This window comes from Centroberyx affinis, unplaced genomic scaffold (assembly GCF_046629955.1).
Source record: "Centroberyx affinis isolate AG114_WGS23_722 - 3 ecotype Tasmania unplaced genomic scaffold, CSIRO-AGI_Caff_v1 ptg001590l_1, whole genome shotgun sequence".
NCBI classification, from domain to species: Eukaryota; Metazoa; Chordata; class Actinopteri; order Beryciformes; family Berycidae; genus Centroberyx; species Centroberyx affinis.
Window position 1 is genome coordinate 348,311 of NW_027280039.1, and position 13,406 is coordinate 361,716.

Sequence of the window (13,406 nt, forward strand, 5' to 3'; positions counted from 1 at the left end):
GGTACATAAAAGTTCACTTGACAGATAGAAAGTGCACACGCAGACACACACACACATACACACACACACTGCAGGCCACTACTGGCCAGTGTTTAAGACGCCCCAGTGACTAACAGTGTACGCGCCTGACGGGGAGTGTATGCAATAGCCAATAACACCTTCTGCTGATGGAGAGGGCCATGAAAATGATGAATGATAAACAATAGTTCTGTTCGCTCCAGCGACTCAGTTTCTGGACAGCACAGAGGTGTTTGTCCACAGTCCAGATGGACCTGGACTGTTAGGCTACATTTTAAATCTGAAACGTCATATTTCAATGGTCCAAGTGTGACTTTATGGGTCTGTTTCCAGGATGTGAGTGTGGGCGGGAGTCCTGTACCTGCACTGGGGGAGGAGGGCTCACACACGCTGGAGGAGTCGCTGTAGGTGTTAGAAACCTGCTCAGACAGCTTCTTCTTGGTGCTTCCGTCGATTTTGTGGTGTTTCTTCTTGTTCTTCACCAGGATCTTCCCCATCAACTCCATAGGGCTGGGTAATGGCACACTAGACTCCAGCTGGATGGGGGGTAGAAAGACACAGATACAGAGAGAGAGTTCATGAGAGGTTTCTGCAGAGTAATGGGATACAGAAGTGGGTTGAGGATCACTGTGGGATGCTTTTACTTACGGCAACTCTGAAATTTAATTCAACAAGGAAAAAAATGACATTAATGATAGATGGTGGAGAAATTACAAGATGTTGCAGAGTGTTGTACAGTTGGAGGTTATTCCATTACTGCCATGTTTACAACTGTTATGTGACAAATTATCCAGTTAGGGGTAGAAAATACTTTTATCAGAATGTTTCAGAATGCTGTATGATTCTGTTTGGTGGAGTTGGTCCTTTACCATGCTTATTCCTGGCAGCTTAAGGCCCAATAAATTCTGTTCCACATGCATTGTAGGAGATTTTGCTGAGTGAGTAGAGCTTGTTAGTGACCGTGAGGAAGAGCAGCAAGCCTTACAAACTCTGTTGGTGGAAGAGCTAGAAAGTTTACACTTTCAACACTAAAATCGGCTTCCTTGAGGGAAACTGAGCGTTAAACACAAACACACGCCCTCTCAGGGGAGCTGGCTCGAAGTAGGCAGATCTCTGATTTATTTATGGGGTACACTGCTTTTGGATCACAGTGTTTATGGATATTAATAATGCATTATCAAGAAACTCAGCAGTGATGAATAAACACACATGCACACACACCCACAAATGTTTACAATTTATCAGCGATAAATATTACCACGCTTTGAACATTTCACACTTTTTCGTGACTTCTTTTTAAATCTAAAAAACAATGATCCATGAACCAAACTTAAGTCAAGCATTTCCATCCAATAACCTACTTTCCCAACTGCCACACACACACCAGTCTACACCTTTCCTCTGTCGTCGTTGGGAAGTGATAAAAAAAAGATTAGACTGATGCCCCATTTTCCTTGGCTTCATTCAGCCAATTCAACTGCAATGGTTGTGGGAGAAAAATTTATTTCTAACCTATTTCATCACCGGATGTAGCATAGACTCCACTCCTCTACATCTAACTATACAGCACTAAAACTGCTCGATTCAGTTTCAATGTATGAAGTTCTTCCCTGACCCAAATCATTTTTTTTTTGTATAAAGGCAGTGAAAATAGGTCCAGATTATCATCAAAAGAACGAGTGGAGGCTGAAAACGCTCAATTCAAAATCCAAAGTAAGACTCAAGGCTGAACAAATTGCTAGCAAAATAGCCATAACCCTCAACATATTTTTCACAATTAATGTGTTTTGGTGTTACAGCTTTCATCAGCATAATGAACGCGCTGATGAGAGCCCTATAACAAACAACAAAACATGTTCATAGCGAATCCAATTTTTTAAATCATTTCAGCTCAGTTAAGTCGCTGACTATTTTCCCAGCTTCGTCAAAAGAACTGGGAAATATAAACCATGGCCACCAGGTTTAGTCGTCTCTCCTATTCACCAGCATTGACAGTTCTGTTGAGTGAAGATACAGGAGCTTGACTTTCTATGAAATCTCTAATCCTCCTTAATCTCACCCTAGGCTCAACTGGAACCAATCTGTCCATACTACCCTATCTGTCTCTGCCCTTATGGAGTTGTGGAGCTGATACCCCATTCGCTATGCTGCATACATGGCTATCTCTGTGGGGTGCCAGAGGGGAGTGGCTGTCATTGTGCTCACCTATCCCAGTTATTACTTGCTCAAAGGCTGAAATCTGATTCCTCCACAACACTTTCTCTCTCTGTCTTCCTCCTTGCTGTCTGTCTGTCTCCTCCCATCTCTCTCCCTCCCTCTGCCACTCCATTCTAAAAGCTTCTCCCTGATAATAGTTCAATGTCAAATCCATTCAAAAGGCTGTAACTCTCAGCGGGCCGCGTCTTAGGCAGACAGCGGTGCTGGAGGAGCTCCCTGTGTGTGTGATAATGCTGCGTTTGACTGCTGGGAAGTTTAGCCTCTCCGTAGCTTCATACCACCAGGGACAACCATAAACACATCCATGTTGAATAATGGAAAAGGAGGGGACATGGGTAACTGTTATGTGTACGCACATGTGTGTGTGTGTGTGTGTGTGCGTGTGTAACAGAGAGAGACAGAGAAAGAGAAGTTGCAGTTACAGTGTTGCGTGTGTCAGTGTGTGCGTGCGTTTGTGAGACAAACGTCTACGTTTGCCTCACGTAAGAGACTGCCTGTGTCATTACACACACAAAGACGTCTTTGGAAAAAAAAAAAAGAGTTCGGTCACAAAGGGACAAGGCAAGCTTTTGACCGGTAGCCATGGCAACAGAGGAGAGACAGATAAAGGGTTGCCAAGAAAAGCCACGTTTAGATTACAGCGTAAACGCTTCCATTTAATCTTACACGGCTGCCCTTCGCAGCCTTTCCCCTGATAGCTGAGAGGTTGGTAGAGAAGAATAAAAGGGATTGTAGGACAAATCATGAAAAGTTAGTTTCCATGACACGTAAACAGCCACAGGTATCTGTCTGTGAGGGGGAATGAGAGTGAGAACTGGAGAGAGAGAGGAGAAACAGAGATAAAGTCCATATGAGGCCATTCAGAAGCCTGCCTAGAGTGACAGCAAGAGGAAAAACATTGACAACACATTTTGCCAGGTCCTAGAGGGCATGTCGATATGTTGCTGTATGTGAGAGAGAGGGAGAGAGAGAGAAAAAGAGACATAAACAGACAGAAATAGTACTGGATGTTAACAACTGAATGGATATATGAGTGTACATTAATTGTTATCCAAATGTACATCTGTATGGGCAGCATGTTGGGTAGCAGTGTTCAAGGACACTTCTTCGGTGCACTCATCTGTGTGATAATATCTGCTGATTCCCTCGCTGCTGGCCATGTTGTGTGTGTGTGTGTGTGTGTGAGAGAGAGAGTGTGTGTGTGTGTGAGTGTGAGAGAGAGACAGAGAGAGAGAAAGAGAGAGAGAGAGAGAGAGAGAGAGTGAGTGCATGCATGTGTGAATGTCTGTTTATGTGTGTGTGTGTGTGTGTGTGTGTGTGTGTGTGTACGTGTGTGTACGTGTGTGTACATGTGTGTGAGTATCTTGTGTACTCACAGGATATTTCTCCAGAGGGTCCGTCAGTAATGCGTCTCCAAATATTGACCGGCAGTATTCTGCCATCTTAGCCTGCTGCTTTGGTCTGGAAATCATCACAGACACACACAACACACACACACACACACACACACACAGATTGTGTTGAATACTGAATATTGATATATACACATCGCTGCTAAAAACACCCCCTTGGAACCATTAATAGCCAAAACACAACCTTCCCCCTAAACCCCTAAAGCTAATGTTTGCATAGCAGATACAAACAAAATGGCTGATTGGACCATTAAAATGAGGCGATGTCAGACCTTTCAATGATACACTAATCAATAAGGTAAACAATCATAGCCTTCTCTGACTTGCCCAGAGAGAAAAGAGAAAACGGTCTGTTGACTTACGAGTCCACATGGTTCTCGAAAGACAGGATGACAGGGAAGGGGGAGGTCTTGAAGGCACACTCTGAAATAGCCTCGATCACCTCCTACACACACACACACACACACACACACACAGACAGAGGGAAAACATTCAATCATACAATCACAGACAGATTTTAGTGCCCACGCCTGAGGCAGGTTGGTGCCTATTTATACTAATGTAACATCTTAGAATAGAAATGAATTCTGTCATTGTGTTGGTTCAATGGGACTCCATCGACAGTCATTAATACAGGAAAACAGCACCTGTAGATACTGTTGCACTGTTATAAAGTATATTATCAATTTGTGATGGTCACTTTCCCTCAACCTGCCTTAGTATTTTCCTACATTTCCCAGAATGCCTTTCCACAACCCCCAGAGAACGTGCCTGAACCTGTTGCACTCAGTACATGCCGGTGGAGAGAGCGCTAGCGCTAGTGATACTGATAGGAGCAGCCAGAGAGCGAGTTTTTCCCAGTCAAGAAACTCTGACTCACACAGCTTTCTTATAACGCAACACATCTTTTGGCTGCATTGCATTCTGGTCTATTGAGGCTGCTGTCGGTGGAGAAACTGGTATCTCTCCCTCTTCTGCAAAGGATTTCTCCCTGTGTCGCCCTTGCTGTTTGATTTCTGATGTTTTAGATAGCTGAAAAAAAATTCTGCTATCAAACTCCATTGTGGGCTGGGAATATGTGACGTTGTCTACGTTTGGCCAGTTAATAATAAGACAAATACAACAACAAACAACAAAATGGGCCCAGAAATGCAAAGTACATCACCAATAGCTGTTTTTAAGTGTTTAAGTGTTTTTAGGGTGGATTTTTCCTTTAATTCACATCATGTCCCACAAAACCTCAGCTTCCCAAACTGTCATCAAGCACAGTTTCATAGTAGTGGACATTGAAAGAGTTGAGTTGGGCATGTTGTTAATGGGGAGCGGGAGCTGAGCCATTAAGTGGTGTGTCACCAGCTGACGACAGTTCAACATCTGATAGGGTTTTTTTCTAAGTCGCTGATTCTCTAAGTCAATTACACCACCATTAACAATGGTGTCAGTTCGCTTAATGCCTACGTTTCCATTCGCGCCATCTCCTCCAATAAAAATCTTTCTCTGCAACTCAACCCTCTCCGTCTCTATTTCTCTTCACCTCTCCCTCTCTCTCTTTCACAACTCTTATTTGTGTATATTTCACTCTCAATCTAATTCCATTAGGCTCATTCCTCTTCTCCTGTTACTCTCATTAGATCTAAATTTCCTCTATCAATCAATCCACCTACCTCTCCATTCTACCTCTGCCCTTGGTTTTTCACACCCTCGTCCTCTATAAATATATATTCTTTTCTTTTTTGTCTTCTCATCTTCTCCTGTGTCCTCAGTGAAGCACAACCTCATATTGCACCACAAATAACTCTTGTGATGTTTAACATCGTTCTGCACAGTGCTTCTCTTTAGTGCCATTCGTCCCTCTCTCTTACACTTTGCCATCTGCTGCGTGCATTTCCCTCTTTTATTGTTTTTCTCTCTTCTTCTCCCCACGGTCCTCCCATTATAATTTTTTCTCAATTTTCTCTTTCTGACTGTCTTTTTCTCTCTCTATCTATCTAAATGTTGCTCTAGCCCAGAACAAAAAATAGAATTCACCATTTCCAGTATCTAAAAAGCTACTGGTCCTCTCTCTTTCTCTTCCCTTCCCTTCCTACTCCCTCTCTCCTGTTTTCTCTCTGCCACCCCCTACTCCCCCTCCCTTTATTGCTATCACGCTCCCCTCTCCTTGTGTTACCTTGAAGGAGATTTCAGTTGTCATGGTGAAGCCGTGGGTGATGATGGGCTCTTCTTCGGTGGTGCGTCCCTTCCAGCAGTCCAGTTCGATGCAGCGACATCCTGACAGGAGAACCTGCTTGTACATCTCCACCGAAGAGTTCCCGGCAAGCTGGCCAGCTGCACCCACAAACACACACACGCACGCACATACAAACACACACAGACACAAGCATAGACACGCATGCACACACAAGCACACACCCCCACAAGCATGCACACACATATCAACACATATATGTATACATGGATACACACACATAGACACAGACGCAGACCCACAGATATATAACACACACACACACACACACACACACACACACACACACACACACAAACACCACATCAGGTAAGTGTCATATTGATCTACATTTACCAAGAGAACCATAACGTCGACAAAAGCAATTCCTCCCACTTTTCAAAACCTCATTAACCGCATTAGTTCCTCATGCAGTGAAAACGATACAATCGTCCTCATCACCCTGTCACCATTAGCAAAGCAATTATCTCTTCACATTAGCAGCATTCTTCCTGCAACATGGTGGGAACTGTGTCAAACTGAGAGGCAGATCTGTGTTCTCACTTCAGGTGGCATCATCCATTTCCTCCCCCCTTGTCATTCCATCTCTTTATTTCCTCTGACTCTCTCTCTCTCTCTCTGTCTCTTTCTCTCTCCCTCTCTTTTTCTCTCTGTTCTTGCAAAATTTCCCCTGGGTTAAACTGTCAGATAAACCTTATCCAAACCCATTAGGGGAACTTTTGTTTCGAAATGATTTCCTGTGTTGCGCACTGCATGAAACGTCACTTTGGTTTACCATGGATCAACAGGATAGAAACACATCAACTGTAATGAATGAGTTGCACTCAGTATAATCATTATCTTCCTGTTTAAAAAAGAGTGGAACTTTCCTATAAAGTTGTAAAAAAAAGCTTTTGCAAGGACAGAAATTCATTCTGCATGCCACACAGCCTCTCTGTGGCTTATTATAATATCACAATGTGTCAATATGAAAATACATGAGGAAATACAGCGTTCGTGAGGAGAGAATCAAGGACCCGTTGTTTGTTTTTCTCATTTCTTCTTTTCTCGGGCTACGCGGCTGGCCTATTACAGAAATTCCATTTTTACCATCGCCGGAGAAATTTGATACACTTGAAAGATTTGATGCTCTTCAGTTCCCCCCAGAATAGATTTGAATAGATGAATTCTAATATCCATTGAAGGGAAAATGGCCCCCGCATTGTGCCTTCTATCCTCGCGCACTGTGACTACCAGTCTAAAGAAATATTTAACTCATGAATATCAATGAACTGAGTCTCATGGCACGACTTGATTGGATAACCTCTCGAGAGGTAACGGAGGAAACGGGGCCTGATATGCACCGGCGCGTTTGATTGACTGACCTGTGAGGTATAAAGTCGGGTGTATTCACTTGTGCAACTATAATTGTATTTCTAAATGAACAAGTGAACTATCCATGTGTGTAAGCTTAAGGATGTGCGTGTGCAACCAGTCAGGAGTAAAATCGACTTGAGTGTGCGTAAGTGAGTGCGAGAGCGACAAACAGACAAACAGACACAGAAACAGAGAGAGAAAGAGAGTCACACCATATTTCTGACGTATACGTATATGTTTGTGTGTGTGTGTGTGTGTGTGTGTGTACCTGTGAGGTATGTGTTGTGTGAGGAGTTGATGAAATAGTGGGAGAGGGGCAGGGTCATGTCCTCGCTCTGGTCCAGCTTCTCAGGGGGGATGATGCAGTTCTCCTCCCCGCTCAGATACTTGGCAAAGCCCTCCACCGAGATATGACCTGTACACACACACACACACACACACACACCACAGAGCGCACAGACACGTTAGTCCAGATCACAGGTTTCTGACAGGAACTCAAATACAAAAATCCTGTCCCTCTTTACCCTCCCAACTACTCTATTCCTCTGAGTCCTTTGCTGCACTCTGCTCACCCATCATGCCCACTAGATCTCATTTTCTTGCCAAAATTGCCTACTGGGGAAATTCCAAATCACCAAAAGTACCTTCATCAGTTTCTCATCACTTTAGCAGTTAAATCACATAAATCAAGAATCAACTTTTTGAAGTCAGTATTAGTGAAACGTCTTGCTTCCTCCTACCTGTCCAATGTAGGAGAAAGCCGTCTTGCATATCAAACACGCAATGACAAGTGGTGCAGCACAAAATGGATGGAAAGATTCATGCATTTTTCTGTTGTCATTAGCAACAAACTGAGCCTATATTCCCATAAGCCTCGTCCACTCAAACCCATTTAACAGAACAGTGAGTTGATAGATGTTAAGAACAGAATCATGAGGCGTAATGCAATTCATAATAACATGGTGAGATATTTCATGGGTAATAGCCTTGGGAAGTCCAGCGTGAAAGTGTGCACGTGTGTGGGTGTTAGTGTGTGTATGAGTGTATCTGTGTACATTAGAGTGTGTGTGTGTGTGCATTCAAATAAAGGGGTTGGGAGAGTCTTTGGAAGACCAAATCTAATTCATTGTGAGCTGAAAGCCTTTTTGGCTCATCCACAAAGCCCTTGTCTCATTGTTTCAGTTTCTGACGTATTGGAGGGATACTCAAGGTGTCAAGATGGATAAAGTGACGATGGATAAAAGTGTTTTTTTTTAATGAAAAATCACATGCAGAACGTTCCAAAAAGTTTCTTGTTTTCACAAAATAATTACAATATAGAAGGGCTTACACATGGTTTTTCCAAAGAAATAGTTTGTAGCCCCATTGTCTACTGAAAAACCTTGAACTACCCCTTTAGTTCTCCATTTGCTTGATCGATTGTTCTTCAAGGCCCAGCATGTTAAGCCGGCCTTTTCTCTGTCGTCACTGAGCTTATACCTCTTCAAAGAACGGGCACAGGAAGGTGAATGGAGCTGAATAAAACAGCAGCAGATGAAAAGCCCACATCTCTGAATCTCTCTTTCAAACACAGACCACCAACCAGCCAGCCACACATCTGCACACACCCACATTCACACTCACACACACACAGACACACAGACACACACACAGACACTTCTCATGCAGCAATTGAATAAATTGAATTTTGTACAACATAAGTGCTCAAAGGAAGAGCAAAACACTTGCAACCTCCGACTCCCCAACCCCTACCATCGCCCGTCCCACAGCACCTCAGCCACCCACCCACACACACACACACACACACACACACACACATACTCTTGACGTTATGCTAAATATGCTAAGTGATGCGAGCTCGCCGGGTGCAGCGGGTCCCTCCGGCCAGTTTATGCTAATTAATGCGGTGCCGCCCTCTGCAGAGTTGCTGGACTAATTAACGCTGGCTGCTGTCTGTGACATCTGAGCTCAGTAGCACTCAGCGCTTCACTCCCCGCTGACTGCCAGGACCTCCCTTTGCCAGGCTGAGACCTTAGCTCTGTACCACACACACACGCACACGCACACCCACACACACACACACACCCACAGATCTCAAGACACTCACCTATAGGTCAAGCAGAGAAGAATGGTGTTAACATGGCTGGGACTAGGGGTTCAACTACAGTTAAGTAAGTGTAAAGTGAGTGAGAACCTACAGGTGTTACTGTACAGGTGTGACTTGAAAGGTGAAATGTGATGTTTGATCTAAAAGGAAGAGAATAATAGTCAGTAGTGGAAAGAGTAGGCTAGTGAAATGTCCTACTCAAGTATAAGTATTGTTACTTGCTGATATTTTAGCAAGTTAAGTAGAAGTAAAAGCACTGGTTACGTTTTAGAATAGAAAACATTTTTAGATGTGATCTTGCAATTCTAAAAGGATGAGAGGACAGAGTTCAAACTAGGTTATTTTAATTGGAAAATTTGGAAATTACAAATAAAGTGCACAGTAAAGCCAGATTACTCTTCTCTTCTTTATTGACTTAATGTTCACTGCAAAGGACTCCACAATTTGTCAGTTTACGATGGTCCAGTTTCAGTTGCTTATCGACTTTGTAATGGATGTGATTTAAAATTTTGCTAAGTACAATACTTCAGTGAAAGCGTACTTAAGTAAAAGTAAAATTACTGACTTTAAACATTCTCACAATAGTACAAGTACATAATAAAGCTACTCAGTTACAGTAACGTGAGCAAATGTAATTAGTTACTTCCACCGTTGCAAATAGTCTAATTACTAGTCTAATTAAAAGCTTTTTGCTTTTGGCCACAATCAGTATTCTGCTCTGCTGAGACGAAACTGGGGCAGAACTTTCAGGTTAGATATTCAGATTTGCAGAGATCTGATTTTAATGATAACCTGTAAGACAAGAGTGGACAAAACCTGACAAAATCTGACAGGGTGCTTCCTAGCTATGATCACTGAAGATGAATATGCCATGAAATGCCACCAGCCACTCTGGCTGTAAGAGACTCCAAGTGTCTCGTTTCATTTAGCATTTTATTCATCTGCCTTCAAACAATGTCGGCGCGTTTGATCGAGCACAGACTAAAGGAGTCAAAGACAGTGATAGAGCTTGGCTGCACTGAAGGGATGAATGAAAGGTATTGCATTCATAAAATTCAAGACAGACAGAAGAGAAAGAGAGTGATAGTGAGAGAGAGAGAAAAAGAGACAAATAGAACGAGTAAAAAAGAAAAAAAGAGACAAGTAACCTGTTTCCCACTCCTCTTCCTGAATAATACATTCTCTTCTGGGGCAGACCTAAGGCTTCCCAATCCACTATCTCCAATGAATGTGTATGCATCCATATACAGCATATGCTCCTTCAATGCACTGTAAAGGCACTACTTTGCTTAGTATGCACCACCCCACTCTTAAATGCATGCACATTTATATATGTGTTTATGTGTATATATATGTGAGTGCCCTTGAGTGTTCGTGTGTGTGTGTGTGTGTGTGTGTGTGTGTGTGTGTGTGTGTGTGTAAGAGAGTGTGTGAAGGGAGCATGTGGAGCTCTGGACCTCTCCGCAGAGCAGATGGCAGCACTTCCTCCGGCTAGATAAATACTTCACATGGGGAAATCTGTCACCGGGACAGAGAAGGGCACGCTTCCAGAGAGGCTGGGACAGCACCCATCACACAGGAACCCTCGGTACGCGCGCATCGCTCGGTACGTGCTCAGAGTAAAAACACCGGGCGGTCCAAACGTAGATCTGAATACGGTTTTAAAAAAAAATATTTGAACTACTCGAGGCGTGCGTGATTCATTTTTGTCACACGCTTGAGCAGCCACAAAATCAGGCACTTTACTCAGGAGAGATTATTCAAATGGTGCTCATGTTCTGCTTCAAGTCAGTTGGGGTCAATTTATTTTCAATGCACTCAATTTGAAATCAAAAGTGAAAGTGCAATTCACTTAATACTGACAGAGTGAATTTCCAGTTTTTTAATTTTGAAGAAAATCTGTATCACTCCCTAGATAATTCAAGTGTCTTGTTTGTTTGTTTGTTTGTTTTCTTTTCATGTATTCTTAAATGTATTCAACCATGTATTAAACCCTCAGGTCTACAGATAACAACAGGGTGATGCAAACACCACCTGATAAAGCTGATGCTGAGTCTGTTTCCCCAGAAATAACACATCTCAGACAGTGTTGCCTCTAAAGTCAGATTGCAGAGCAGGGATTAAGGCAAGTGTTAGAATAACCAGAGTATGACTTCATGCACTATGACTTGTTTGCCATTCATGCTAACAGGGGGTTTCCTTTTAAGATGAAGCCCGATAAAGCTCAACCCTAGACATCCTGTGCCTGCGTCCAGATGTTTGGCTGTGAACAAATCAAGTCCAGTATCAATTTAATATCTTAAAGAAAACAAAATACCTATTGAAAAGTCTTTCAATGCAATATTGTTTTAATTGTATAAAACATGTGCATCATAAGTTTGATTTCTAGTTTCAATCATTCCATTTACACATACATATGACTTCACATTCACAAAATTTTCAAGTTATCTACAGTTGAGGCCAAAATTATTAGCCCCCCTTGTGAAATCAGACAAAACCCTTGATTTCTCCATGGAAATGACCATTAACAACAAGTGTTTATAGTTCATTTGTTTCCAAAATAACAAAGACAAAATGTCCACCAAGTTAGATTAGGATATTTTATTGATGGACTTAGTTGAAACAAGAAAAGGCAAAAATGACAAAATTATTAGCCCCCTGGCCATTAATAGTCAATAGTATACCCTTTCTGAGCCACAACTGACAACAACCTCTTAGAGTAGTTCTTTACAAGGTTGGCACATGTCTCTTGAGGGATTTTGGCCCATTCTTCCATTGCAAATTGTTCCAGCTGGTCCAAATTGCGTGGTTTCCGAGCATGGACATTCACTTTGAGCACCCGCCACAGATTCTCAATAGGATTGAGATCTGGGCTCTGTGCGGGCCACTCCAGGACCTTGGTTTTGGTGTCCTTTAAGAACTGTTGGACCAATTTTGACGTATGCTTTGGGTCATTGACTTGTTGGAAGACCCAGCGACGACCTAAGCCTAGACTAAGAGCAGATTTCTTCAAATTATCCCTCAAAATGTCAACATAATTTTCTTTTTTCATGATGCCATGCACCCGAACAAGGCTCCCTGTGCCTGAGGCTGCAAAACAGCCCCACAGCATGATGCTCCCACCACCATGTTTAACTGTGGGAACTGTGTTCTTAGGGCTGAAGGCCTCTCCCTTTATTCGCCAAACATAAGCAACATCCATGTGCCCAAACAGTTCCAGTTTAGTCTCATCAGACCAAAGGACAGACTTCCAAAACTCATCTTTACCTTTCAAATGTTCACGGGCAAACCTCAGTCTGGCTCTGATGTGGCGCTCTTTGAGTAAAGGGGTTCTTCTGGGGCGATGGCCCTGAAGCCCACCACAATGAAGAGCCCTCACAACTGTGTTCCTTGAAACATCAACTCCAGAAGAGGCCAGGTCAGCAACAATCATCTTGGCAGATGTCCGGGGCTTCTTGCTGACATCTCTGACTATTTTCCTTTCCAGAGTTCTTGAAATCTTGCGCTTTCGACCACACCCAGGTTTGTTTCTTACAGAATTTGTTTCCTTGTACTTAGCAATGATGCAATGTACAGCTGTTCTAGACACTGTAAAACGCTTGGAAATGGCATTATAGCCTTCCCCCTTATTATGAGCCTCCACTATCTTCTTTCTGAGCTCAAGACTTATTTCCTTTGTCTTTGGCATGGTGAGTAAGAGTAGTCCCTCTCAATAATGTGTTCAAGTACCCTGTTCCTTGGAGTCCCTTAAGTAAAGCTGTTTTTTTCAATGCTTATTGAATGCTCAGGGGTTGTTAGGAAGCCAATTGATTGCACAGGTGTGGTTTGAAAGCTGATTGGGTGATTAGGTGTGTTTTGAAAGCAAAAATTCACATGGGGGCTAATATTTTTGACCACCCCTTTTTTCACTATATTTGATATAAAGCCAGCCTAAAAAAATTATTTTACATTCCAAAATGTACCAAAAGCTACTAAATAGCACTGGTGAATGTTTGATTATATCAGGTTTTATCAATGATGCAAACATTGGGCAGAATTTTAGGAATATATT

The 13,406-nt window shown here is 42.7% G+C and overlaps 1 protein-coding gene across 1 annotated transcript in view; it reads right to left on the bottom strand.

The window, feature by feature from the left end:
• The window catches only part of plcb1l (phospholipase C beta 1-like), a gene marked incomplete at its 5' end in the record, with an annotated part of 116,911 nt that overhangs the window by 29,778 nt on the left and 73,727 nt on the right, over positions 1 to 13,406 (bottom strand). Inside the window, 5 exons of the mRNA XM_071527935.1 lie at positions 380 to 554; positions 3,612 to 3,696; positions 4,010 to 4,092; positions 5,815 to 5,972; positions 7,517 to 7,663. Of these exons, the coding sequence (XP_071384036.1) occupies positions 380 to 554; positions 3,612 to 3,696; positions 4,010 to 4,092; positions 5,815 to 5,972; positions 7,517 to 7,663 (648 nt within the window). The remainder of the gene's footprint in view (positions 1 to 379; positions 555 to 3,611; positions 3,697 to 4,009; positions 4,093 to 5,814; positions 5,973 to 7,516; positions 7,664 to 13,406) is intronic.